Below are 13193 nucleotides of genomic sequence, written 5' to 3'. Positions count from 1 at the left end.
CCACTTAATGGCTCCTTTGCCAGGTGAATGAAGCCTTTTTCTTGGTGTCCAGGGCCCAATCTGTCTACCCCATCTCCCACAGCAGTCCTCCATATACAGTTCAATGTTCCCGAACAGCTCATAGCATTTATACCTTTGTGTGTACCTTGCTTTGTCTGAAATGTTCTTTCTCCTTCTTTGACAGGATTCTTCCTTTTTCCTCTCAGGATCTAGCTTAAATGTGCCATTCACTGGGGAGCCTCCCTTGACTCCAGATCAGGATAGGCCCTACTTCTGGCCTACCACTCTGTTTTGTTGCTATACATGGCTCCTTTTCTAGACTGAGTTCTTCAAGGACAGGGATCACATTTGATCCTTTCTGTGTTCTGAGTGCCCAGCCTGGGGCCTGGCACAGAGTATGGGCCTCACAGAACTTGTTGAATGAGTGTGTATGTAAGTGAAAATAATAGGGTGGGCAGTTGTGGGTAAGTGGTGAGTGGTAAGTAGCTTTGTCCCCAAGCCTCAGAGGGTCACCTGGACTAGGCAGAAAGTTGAGAACTCATCATTTTGGTCTCTTTTACCAAAAGAGATTAGGTCTGAATTTGTTTCCAGAAATTAAGACATGTTATCTGTAAGACTGTCTGGGGCTAGCAGGACAAAAGACTAAAATCTGAGGTATCAGTAAGGAGTAGTCGGAGGGCACCATGGGCCCTGCACAGCTCTGTCCAAGGCTCAGGAACAACTTCAGGTGGCCAGGTATGGATAATAATCCTGCAGTCAGTCCTTCCCATGTGGGAGTGAGGCTCCCAGCCAATAGTCCCACAAGTCACAGAACAGTCCCTCTAGTGAGTGAGAAATCTGGTAACATAGAAGTCCTTGGATTGTCTGCTCCTCCACCCAAGACAGTGAGGGATCACACATTCACTCAGTTTCTTATGTGGCAAGTCATCATCCTTTTTTTGTGTGCAAAGCTTAGAGTCTTCCCCAAGTTCCTGAGAATTCCTGGGAGCTTATATTCTGATCACCTCTTACTCTTCATTCCTGCTGCTATTGCATTCTTGTGACTGAGTTGTTTTGCTCCAGGCTCTGATGCTGCCCTTGCCACCTCATTCCCCAAAGCACCAGGCACAAGCATGTGCATGTAACAGATTTTCCTTCAAGAGCTGAGGGTAAGGAAGTGAGTTATAGCACAATGCAGAGCCAAAAGGCAGAGCAGGAATCATTAACTGCTTTGTACAAAAGAGGAAACCAAAGCTTAGACATTAACCAGGGTACTTGACTAAGGCTCTATGGCAAGTTAATGACAGAATTGAGTCTGGAATGAGCTTTTCTGATCCAGAGACTCTAGAGTCAGCATTTCATGGTTCTGAACTTCTGGAATCCAAAGAGCTATCCAGGTTTAGGTTAAGAACAGTTCCACACACACAGAAAGATGGTCCTAGGTGGCAGGCAGTGAAAGAAACCTGGGGAGCTGAAGATCTCCATGAGTGTGGCTCACCTCCCTCTGTGTCTCCTGGGGCTGACCCTTGCTCATATCCTTCCAGAACAAGATCCAGGTGGATCAAACCTTTACTGAGGGCCTGCTCAAGACAAGCACAGTAGTACAGTGGGTTTAATCCTCACCATGGTCCTGCAATGCTGGTATCATTATTTCCCATTAGTTGAGAAAACAGGCTCCAGGAGTGGAAGTGACTGGCTCAAGGTCATACAAAGTCAGGCCTGGCTCTGAGCCTGAGGACTCCCAGTCCCAGGCTCTGCTGCTAGCTCTGTGGCACTGCCAACATTGACCACCAGGTGGCAATCTCCCCCAACTCCCTGCAGGCCACAGGCACCCTGGAATTTTAAGCAGTGATGCCTATGGTTGGTGGCAGAACACCAGTCTCTGCCCAGTTTTGAAACTCCATTGTCCCCAGGGGGAAATTGATACCCAAGAGGGATGGTAGCTTTACATAGGATGAAGTTCCATGTTTACGTGCATGTGAGCATGGGATCTGCTTCTGGTTCCAAGACTGGTGGACTCTGCTGACCTGTTGTTAGCTGGAAGTTGGCGGGCATGACTTTCCTGGCATAATGTTCAGTTTCCCCTCTGTGCCTGTTGTTGCCAAGCCCCACTCAAGAGACGGGCAGCTGAGTGTTCCTGGGACTCCACCAGAGGCCCAGGCCTCAACTTGTTTTTAGGTGGGGCATGTGCTTACCTGGTCTTAGGCCATCTAAACAGCCCTGTGGATCCTTTCCCCATTTTAATCTATGTGCTGCTTTGTATGGAGCCATGGAAACTCCTGTGATTTTCCATGCCTACCTACAGCCAGGAACCACTGGGGGAGAGTTCTGTGAATTCTTCCTGCAGTACCTCACTGTGTTCCCTTCAAGCTCTGCTGGATGGACCAGACCCTCTCTGCAGGCTTCCTGCCACTGGATACCCCTTTACCTCTGTGCTGCTCAGCAGCTGCCCCAGGGTGGGCCTGTGAATTCTCAGCGCAGCAAGCTTTCTGCCCAGATGCAAGGGTGAGGCTCCCTTTCTGGCAGGCACTCCCAGCCTCTATGCAGGGCTTGGGCACACTCTCCACTCCCCATCATGGCAGTGACTCTCAGCACAAAACACCACACTGTTCACAAGGCCACCCCAGCTTCTCCCCCATTCCCTCCTATGTCCTCACTTTGTGTGTATGTGTGTGTGTGTGCACACTTCTTCATGTCTCTCTTTGCAGAGTGTGGTCTTAGAGCCTCTTGTCCTCAGCTTTGCACCTTCACTGCAACTCCACAAATCAAGACCTCAAGGAAAAGTCCTGCTGTCCAACCTGTCAAGCAAAGGTAGGACAGCTCCCTTGCCAGATTCAGAGGAGAGGTGGACTGGGCGTTCCTTGAAGGCAGGGCTGCTGTTGAGCTCTGTGTCCCCATCACCCAGCACAGAGCCTGCATGGGACAGGCCCCAGGGGGAGGGAGTTAGTTCTCACTTGAATGAAGGGCCCTGTACTAGAGCAGGTTAGCCTCTCAGAACAGAATGAGTCCCCTCCCTCTGTAGGGCACCACATACCCCTCTGCGGAAACTGAGGGAAGGTGGAGAACAGAGCAGTATTGATGAAGGCAAGCAGCACACAGCCATTATGTCAGTGTTTCTCAAGTTTCTCTCCTTCATATGCCTCCTCCATGGTTTTTGCTAAATCCATGGATTCTTAATAATTTTCTTTAGCATATTTTATGAAAATACTTAATTCATGGTCTCCTAAGGAATAATATTCATGAAATCACTGATTGGATATATCTTTCCTAATATACTTTAAATTATATACATAGCTATTCAAAAATAGCAAAGACCACTGAGGTAGGTTGTACCTACCACCAGTGAGATGTATACTGCACTTGGGTTATTTAGTTTTCACAAAACCCTATAAGGTTAATAATGCTATTTCTATTTTATAGGTGAAGAAATTGAAGGCCAGATAATTGACTTGGCCAAGGTCACACAGTCTTCTGATCTTTGACCTACAGCCTAAAGATGGGAGAGGGGAAGGGAGGAGCAGGTGCTTGGGGGATGATGAGGGATGATGGGGAACGGGGGCAGCTATCACTGAAAAATGAAAGATGATGGGGAAGATAGGAGGTGGGGGGGAAGGACTCCATGTCAGAAAGGCAAATGACCTGAGTCCCAATGTCCTATGCACAGTAATGGCCATGAAAATAGCTGCAGATTTGCCTGCATTTGTGTGACCAAGATTTATTGTGCCAGCAACTCCGGTAATTGGATGATGAAAGCACTGCAGCTGGGACTGTTGGCTGGAGATTAATTATTAGGGAGAGGAGGTAGGGTGGGGGTAGCCTGGATGGTGCCCAGCTGTGGAGAGACTGGAACCTGCTAGAAGAGCAGGTAGGCAGACCTGAGACATCTAGTGGACCCCCTCCTCACTCAGCTAAGACCCAGAGAGGGAGGCAACTGGACTGGGCCAAGGCCACAGCCATTCTAAAGCAAGGCAGCATGAGGGCTTTTCTCTGAGTGAAGCTGATTGTCCAGAAAAGATAGGCAGCTACAACAGCAGGAGGGGCCTGCACTTGGAGTCTGAGACCAGAGGGGAAGCCTCAGCTATGTCTCTTACTGGCTATGCGGCCTTAGGAAGGTGACTTAACCTCTTTGAACCAGTTTTCCCAGCTGTACAATGGAGACGATAGTGCTGACTCTACTAGGAAATCATGAGGCTCCAAGGAGATTATTGGATGCTATTTAGACCTAGGACCCACTCAGGAACAACTTTCATTGTCACCCGCTCTGGTCACTTCTGGCCCTCATCCCTCCTGCCTGGGTCCTGTAAACCCCTTCCCTGCTCTCTCGTCAAGCCCTAAAACTTGATGCTTCACCACTGTGGGCACTTTCTGCATGAATGTCAAGTCTCTGGGAAATTGGGGTGGGGGTGGATCCCAAAAAGCAGTCATTTTCCCTCTCAGCCTTAGTTTTCTCATCTGCAAAATGGGAATAGGCTTTATTTGGGTTTCTTCAGTTGCAAAGAACAGTAAACCACTTGAGCCTATTTAGACCAAGTGGGGTTGGGGGAGGAGCCAAGTATGGGGACTGGAACTGGAACCTACACACTGGAAGAAACAAAGGCCACTTGGGGGTAGCTTCTCCCTCCATCTGCTTGTCAGTGGGTCTCTGTTGCTATCTGCCCACCTTCCACTACTCATAGGTGGATTCTTTCCCTCTCTCTGTCTCACAGCTTCTGCTTCCTTGGAATCTCTGTTCTAGCACAACCTTTTCTTACATGTGACTGCTCATGGCTAGAGCTCGACTCCATAGTTCACTCCTCTGGGCCTCTTTGTAGAAACTACCAGTTTCTCCCCATCCTGCTCAATTCACATACATAATAGAGGGAATCTGATTGGCCTCTGACTTTTCCTGCCCAACCTTGACAGAGATTTGGTGACTGGTTTATGGTCTGCAAGGTCCTCATAGATTTGCAGGAGTGACAGGTCCTAGATGGGCAGTGGGGAGGGGTTGAAGTTGGATTACCTCGTGTATATACCTCATGCAGTAGTGCCTGGCATACTATAGGGCTCAGAAAAGTTTGATTGACTGAAACTCAGAAATCTTCCTCTCCCACCATAGACCCTTCTCCTGGCCCCTCCTCTTCTCCTCACCTTTGCAGAAGCCTGCAGCTTTGGATCCCTCTTATTCCTGCAGATTTTCTTGGCTTCCCTTCTTTCCCTGGCCAGCCTGGACTTGGGCTAGGATGATCCTCCCACCCTGATCCTCTACAGCACCCTGCACTTCAAAAAACTTGGCACTTAAATCTTCCAACCTCGGCTCTGCTCTCCCCATCAGCAGACTCCCTGCCAAGGTCTGTGTCACCGGGAAGGGAGTAGGAGAGCTTTATAAGTAGCTGTCCTTCACTGAGCACCTCTAGGTACCTGGCCCCATGCTCAGTGCTTTACACATTTAGGTTATGAACTCTTTGCAATCTTCCCTTGAGATAGAGCTTTTCCAGATGACAAAACTGAGATTGAGCATGTTAAAGTGATGGGAATTCAGCTCTAACTCCAAATCCTTGACTGAAGAGCAAAGCTGTTGGTGTGAGCTCTATCATCATTTCTCCCTTCCAAATGGAGTTTCCACAGGCCACACCAATATTTTCCCCTTGCTTTCTGGCTTTACAAAATGAATTAGCTAACAGCTGATTTTTATTACCACTAACAGGTAATTTTTGTCAAGAACTTAACATGTGCTAGGCACGTTCTGAGCACTTGTATCAACTCATTCAATCTTCATAACAACTGTATACAATAGGCATCATCAGGATCCCCATTCTGCAAATCTCTGCCTTAGCTTAAGGCAGGACCAAAGTCACATGGTCCTGGTGGAGTCAGGATTCAAAGCCTCACTTCAGGTCAAAGCCTGGGAGCACATTTTCTGCCTACTTCCTCAGGGAATTGCTTCTATCAATCCCTCCCTCACCTCTAATTTAAGCTACCTCCCTCCCCAGGCTCCTTAGTATTCAATGTGTTTCCAACTTTCTCATCTCAAAAGTATCCTCAAACCCATGTTACTCTGCAGTCACTACTCTTCCTTCCTCACTGTCAAAGCCCAATTTCTTGAGTTTCTCTTCTGGCTAGTTATTCTTCCTTACCCCTCTTCAAACCAGCCTCCACTTCCCTGTCCCCTCTGCCTAAACTGGCATAGGAAGATTGTGCCACCACATTTCCAAAGGAAAAAAAATACTCCCTCAGTAGTCTAAAAATACTGTCAATCAAATGTGAAATCAGCTTTGTAAATTTTAAGACATGTCACAGCTCTAGTAGTTCTGAAACAAATTTTTTATCAAGATTAAAAAATGAAAAAGATAAATACTGAACACTTTAGTATAAATTGGTGATGACACCTCAGTTGAGCCTTCTCTATGTAGCTGGAGTTTTGCTTTTCTGCTCAAATTTCCTCTAATGTTATATCTAACCAAGGTGTTATTCAAGTATAAAGACAACAGCTAAAATGTCCTTAAAGGCAACAGACCAGTACCTGCACTGTTCGGTTTCACTTTGTCCACACAATTTTTATTCTTCTTCTCCCATTTAACATTTCATCCACGGTGGATTGTCAGTTCTTTCTTGGTAACTAAAATTATTTGAAAGCAGTGTTAAGGCTCCTATTTACTTCCTTGGTGGTTTCTCAGTTGTCATACCCCCCACCTCTCTTCTGTTTCCCTTCCTAATACGGCTACTTCCTCACCTGGCTAAGGATTTCTGGGAGAGGTTGGATAGGAGTTAGTTACTAGTGTCCCAGGGTCAAAACACTCCCCATGCTCAGAGCCCAGAGATAATTCAGAGCCACAAGTAGGGTATGTATAGGTCCCTCCAACTGTTTGTTAACACTGTGCCCATGAAGACTACCTTGCCAAGGTTTCCAGTGACTGCTGCATGGAGCTCTTCTGCTCTACTGCTGCTTGCTGGTCTCTAAACCCAGGTGAAGTTTTTAGCTTTCACCTTACTGACTGCTAGGCAGCATCAGGGACCATCTACTCCTTGGCCTTCCTGAAGCAATTTCATTCCTCCTCAGCTGATTTCGTATCACACCACTCTACCTCCTCATCTGTCCTCCTAAGTTCAACCTCTAAGGTCTGGAGTTCTCCAAGGTCCCAGCCATGATCTTCCATTCACCATACGCAATCCCTTTAATGACCTAAACCACTCACGCAATTATGAGTACTCATTTGTCCACAATTTCCAAATCTCTTACTTCCAGGCAGGTCCTGGCTCCACACCCAAATATTCAGTTGCCCTCCAGTTCAACTGGCCAAAACAAAACTCATCCATTTCTCCCAAGCCTGCTCCTCCTTTTGTGCTCTCTCTCTTTCTACCCAGTCTCCCTGGCCAGAAGCTTGCACATCATTCTTAAACGCTCTCTGTCTTTTGCTTTCCATTTCCGAAGATTCATAGAAACCAGATGGAGTCTGCCTTTGTCCATTTTGTGTTGCTATAAAGAAACATATGAGGTTGGGCAATTTATAAAGAAAAATGTTTATTTAGTTCATGATTCTGGATGGCTGGAAAGCTCAACATTCATCATCTGCATCAGATGGTGAGGGCCTCAGGCTGTTTACACGCATGGCTGAAGGTGAAGGGGAGCTGGTGTGTATAGAGATCATATGGAGAGAGGGGAAATGAGAGGGAGTGGGGAGGTGCCAACCTCTTTTTAACAACCAGCTGTCATGAGAACTAATAGACTGAGTACCCACCCCCAAGGGAGGACATTCAGCTATTCATGAGGGTCCACCCCCATGACCCAAACGCCTCCCATTAGGCTTCACCTCCAATGCTGGGGATCAAATTTCAATGTAAGTTTTAGAGAGAACAAATATCCAAACCATGGTAGAGTCTAGGCCCCTTTAGGCTCTCTAGAAACTGTGCCTTCCTTTATAGGAAGTAGAACACAGTAGAAAGACCTGGATTGGACAGGTATAAGCTGTAGAGTTAGACAGACCTGGGTTGAAATCCTGCCTCTATCAGTTGTTGGCTGTGTGACTTTGGGCAACTCTTTTAATATATTCAAGTCTTAATTTCCTTATCTACAAAATGGGGATAATAATCTATTTTGAAGAGTTATTGTGAGAATTAGAGACAATGATGTACATACTGAGGACTATGCCTGTCCCTAGTAACACTTAGTGTTCATGATAATGATGATGATGATGATGATGATGACTTCTGGCTCCACTGGTATTGCTTTATCTAGGGTATGGTCTTCTCTCTCCTGGACCATCACATCAACTTTATCACTGGACTCCCTGCCTTCACTCTCCGTTACTACTGCCAGATCTGCTTTTCACATAGTAGAACAATTTTTCTAAAGTTGCAAAGCTGATCATGACACTCACCTGTTTAAAACTCTTTTCTCCCTCGATTCCATCCACCCTATGCCCCAGCCATACTTGCAGGTCTCTGAGCACACACTGGTCACGCACTCCCTTCTGCCATGCTTTATTAAGGAGTTCCCTCTGCCTAAGCCTGAATGTATTCTCTCCCTCCCCTCCTTCACATCCTACCTGGCGAATTCTCTTCCATCACACCCAGTGCCAATGAATGCCACTCCTCCTAGGGATGTCGGTTTACTCTGAGTTGACTGCTAGCTCCTTGAGGGCAGGGATCAGGTCTGATTCTTCTTTGTGGCCCCCTGCCTTTCTGCACAGGGCTTGGTGTAAAGAAGGCCTCACCAAATATTTTCAGACAGTTGTTCAAGGTTGCACATGGGGTCAGCAGCAGGGTCAAAGCTTGAACCCAGGTCTCTCATCTTTCTGCTTAGGATTCTCCTCTACACATGTCATTTTGCCCCAGTGGAGAACAGGAGTGCAGGCCTAGTGGTTTGGGGGTGGGGGACCTCTCCATGTGAGGACAGCAGGCAACCTGAGGACATCCCACACCCCATCTTGGTGCTGCATCTGCTACACGGGGGAAGGATACACTTACCCACTGCTCATGCCATGTATCTCCCCATCCAACGGGGACAAGAGGTGAAAAATGAATGACAGAAAATCCAGTCTTGCCGGTGCAGAGGCTGGCAGGGGTGGGGGTGGAGCTGGCGGCCCAAGCAGCCGCTCGTCACACAGTGCATCTCATATTTATTGGCTCATAATTGAAGGCAGCCTGGAGATGTCCCAGCATTGGCCCTCGACAAAACAGATGAGGGCACAATGACTGTGAAGGCAGGGAGTCAGGACACAGAATTCCTCACAGGACTGTAGCCACAGAAGGGAGGTGGTGATGGGGGGCGGGGACAGCTAGCTGGCAGTTGCGTTGGCCCCTGGGGTCTGACTTGGGTTCCAGGTCCTGCTCTGCTACCCACTTGTGATTACCTTGAGCCAGATCCTCCCCTCTCTAGGCCAGTAATTTTAGCCTTCTTGATTTTATTACCAGGGTTTAGGAAAACCGTTCTGGGAGTTGGGAAAATCTGGGCTACTAACTTGCTGTGTGGCTTTAGGTGAGTCTCTACCTCTCAGGGCTCTAAGTCTCTTTAAAGAGGAAAGGATGCCTCCCTCTTTTTCATAAAGATTGAGGGGGTTGGGTTGGCCTAGGAGCAGCCAGTTTGTGAATTTTAGCAACTGGAAAACTTCCGGTTGGGGGAAGGCAAAGAAACAAGAAGTGCTGCCAAATATTAAGAACCTGCAATGACTCCTTATTGCTCAAGAAATGGTCCAAATTCCCAGGCTTGGCATTCAAGGCTGTGAAACCTGCATAGTCCTACCTCTAGTATTTGTGTCATTATGGGGAAAGTGTCTGAGGCTCACAGCCAGGAGGCCTGGGTTCTGGACCAGTCTCACCACTCTCTAGCTCTGTGATCTTTGGCAGGTTCTTGATAATCTCCAGGTCTCAATTTCCCCATCTGTAAAATTTATGAATCTATGAAGTCATTAGGGTGCCCAAGCTCAGAGCAAGTCAGTTGCCAAGTTCTGTCCTCTCTCCCTCTAAGTATTCCCTAAATCCATTCCTCCCTCACCCCCATTCCATTCCAGTTATGACCACTGTCTCACCTCAGTACTCCTTTATCTTTTCCTGACCACTGCAGTAGCCTCTTGTCTCCCAGCCTCCATCCACCTGCTCCATACTCCAGTCAGAGTGACTTGGAAAGCAGGTGTCTGACCTTGCCCCTCGCCTGCACCAAACCCTTCTCAGTCGAGCTCCTGAGTGTCACATGGAAGGTCCTGCATGATCTGGTCCTATCTTGTCTCTTCTCCCACTGTTCCTATGCCCCAACTATCTGTACCATTCAGGCTGGCCTCTTCATCGCCCTCACCAGCTCAGACTCCAGGATGGCGCTTTCCCAAGCTGGCCAGGAGGAGGCCCTGTGGCCCTGTGGCTCTGAACACAGCAGTAGGTGGGTCAGTGTTGTGCCTAGATTCCTGTTCTGCCTTTCCAGAAGCTTCTGGAGTTCCACACCCCACAGGGGTCCTGCTCCATGGAGTCCCCAGGGCATCAGGTGTGAATGATTCTGCCTGTTCTCCCTCCTGCTGCTGACAACCAGAGAATGTCTGAATCAAAAGGGCCCCAGAGGTGACCTTGACCTCCTAAAACCCCACATTGTATAGACAGAGAAACGGGCCCAGGGAGGAGCTGTGGTCACACAGCAAGTCAGTGTCTAGAGCAGGGCTGGGGTTCTGCCTTGTGCCTGCTTTATGGGGTCAGGGAGACAGGGCTGGAGTAGGGTAGCCACAGAGAGAACACTCCACACGCTGGGGCAGGAGGGGCCACCAGCCCTCCCTTTAGTGGTGGAAGTGAGATACTCAGCAGGAGACTCAGGGCAGGGGAAGAGGCTTCTGCTGGTCTCATTCCCATCTTCAGTGCCCCCTGCTGGTTCTGTCCCATTAGGGCTTCCAGGTCTCTGTACTTTACCTCCTGGCCGCATGTCCAGCCTTCCTGAGATGGGATGGGGAAAAGCGGGTGATCAAGGGAGCCAAAGCAAGCATGTGTGAGCATTTACAGTCAGAACTGTGAGGACTTCTACAACATCCTGCCAAGTGCCCTTCTAGTACGCTTCATGTACCACAGTGACAGGGACTCACTTTCTCCTAGAATGGCACCACCCTTTGGGAGATGTTTGGCCTAGGCTGAAGAGACTCCTCAGGAGGGCCTGGGGTTATCTGCAGGGTGTGTTTCTGGGCCCAGCATCAGGTGATACAGAAAACGAGAGACGGCCCACCCCCAGGATAGCTTTTCTCCATGCCTAATCAATTATCAGTTGTTCTGGTTTTGGCCTCCTCCCAGGGCACAGGGTCCCTTATCAGAGCTTTTAGTCCACTGAATACAATCCTTAGAGAGTGCAGAAGAGAAAACTGAGGCCCAGGGTAGGGGTAGGATTTGCCTAGTTCCCCCAATATATTAGGGCTGGGCCTGAGACCAGACTCCAAGGCCCCAGGTCCTAGCTGGGAGCCCTCTCAGCATACTATATTACCACTCTATGACATGGAGTGTGGGGTATGGGGGACTTGCACAGAGACAGGAGTAACTGCTGAGAAGGGCTGTGACAGATGAAAAGAGGCCTTCTCTGCAGTAGCTCAGAGTCCAGAGAGAGGGTCACAGGCAGAGGAAGACTTCCTTGTCCCTCCCTACAGGATAGTGCACAGTTCATCTGGGAGGCAGCAACAGTTGTGCACAAAGGCCACCATCTAGCCCTTGTTTACCCAGGAAGTCCTCTGTGTGTGTGTGTGTGTGTGTGTGTGTCTGTCTGTCTGTCTGTCTGTCTGTGTGTGTGTGAACTGCCTTTGCCCTCAATGGACATAATTTCTAATTCATTCACCAGGAAAGAAGGCTTTTTTGCTATCCATCTGCCATGAGGGGATTTGCATAAATTCCCTCTTTGGTTGTGGTATAGGATAGTGGTGACTTGGGCCATGTGAACACCAGCAGAGTGGTAGTTTGGAGCTAGGATAGACAGGGCCTTGAATGCCAGACCAAGGAGCTCAGACTTTTACCCACAAGAGATGAGGATACGATGAAGATTTTCAAGTACAGAATGTCATGGTCACATGTGTTCTAGGAAGATCTCTGATGTGTAAAAAGGGAGGTGGGTTGGAGGAAGCCACAGAAGACAGGTGGTCAGGAAGGATGCTGGGGCCATGATACCAGGGAAGGATAATGAGGTTTAATGTGGGAAGAGGTCGTGAGGATGGACCTGAGAGATGTGACAGTTGAGTCCAGCCCCAGGTGAATAGCAGATGGGGTAAGAGAAGAGGAGTTAAGGGTATGGCCTACATTTGACCTGGGGGATGAGAGTGTTGGCTAGGAGAGTGCTAGAAAGCAGGCTTTCTTATAGAGGAGTGCTCTGGGCCCAACCTTAAGGGTACCCCATTCACCTCTTTACCTACCCATCTACTCATCCACCTACCCATCTACCCACCTACCTACCCACATATGGGGGTTCAGTCAGGCTGATGGGAGAAATTTTAGTTATAGAGAATATACACAAACCCTTTTGGAAGACCTAAGGGCTTTTACTATGGTACTTGGCTGAAGGCAGCCTCCTTAGTTAAATAAATTAGAGTATAAGCAAAGGAATGTGAGGAGTTTACTTACTAACTTGTTTACTCATGTGATCCTAAAATTAACCTTTGATCATTCCAGATGGGTCTCTCAGGGGGAGGTTGACCAGGAATATTATCCACTACTGGTTTTTGCTTTAGGCTTCAGAACCTGGCCTTTAATCTTCACCCTCTAGTGGTGTTGACTCACTGCCTTTGTCATTTAGTGTGCCGAATAAATGCTGGGGGGAGGAGGGCAGCCTGTCATGGCTGGCGGCTGCTATCTCTTTACAGCATTCTCCTTGAGTGTCTGTGAGTGGCCATGGATACCCCAGCCCACTTTTTCACTGTATTCTGTTTGAGTGAATTTTTTCATCCATCATTGAGTCAGAGTCTGCAGGACAGACCACCCCATGCACATCCATCCATATCTCACCAAAACCTTCCCCTTTGCCAGGCTTCCATGTGTCGGAGACTTTGAAAATAATCAGTGCTGATCTCTGTTTCTTGTGGGCTCAGAAAGACAGATCAGCTCTCCTTCACCCTAGTAGTACGTCTGGTTGCTGGCCTCTGCCCATGGAGAAAGTAATATATACAACTGGCTGGCATTTCTTCCCAGAAAGTTATTACTCATGCAGGCTTGGGGCTGGGGAGAGAGTGTCTGTCCTGATGAGATCAATATTAGAGTTACAAGTGTTAGCCATTAACAGCTTCATGGCATTGTAT

General features: G+C 48.2%; 1 protein-coding gene across 1 annotated transcript in view; it reads left to right on the top strand.

Moving 5' to 3' along the window:
- NEU3 (neuraminidase 3) overlaps window positions 1-13193 on the top strand; it is a 65445-nt gene that overhangs the window by 30134 nt on the left and 22118 nt on the right. The window contains exon 4 of the mRNA XM_074400924.1: window positions 2688-2790. Within this exon, the coding sequence (XP_074257025.1) occupies window positions 2688-2790 (103 nt within the window). The remainder of the gene's footprint in view (window positions 1-2687; window positions 2791-13193) is intronic.

This window comes from Saimiri boliviensis, chromosome 6 (assembly GCF_048565385.1).
Source record: "Saimiri boliviensis isolate mSaiBol1 chromosome 6, mSaiBol1.pri, whole genome shotgun sequence".
Taxonomy (NCBI): domain Eukaryota; kingdom Metazoa; phylum Chordata; class Mammalia; order Primates; family Cebidae; genus Saimiri; species Saimiri boliviensis.
The sequence above is the reverse complement of the archived record's forward strand: the minus strand, read 5'-3'. Positions and strand labels throughout refer to the sequence as shown.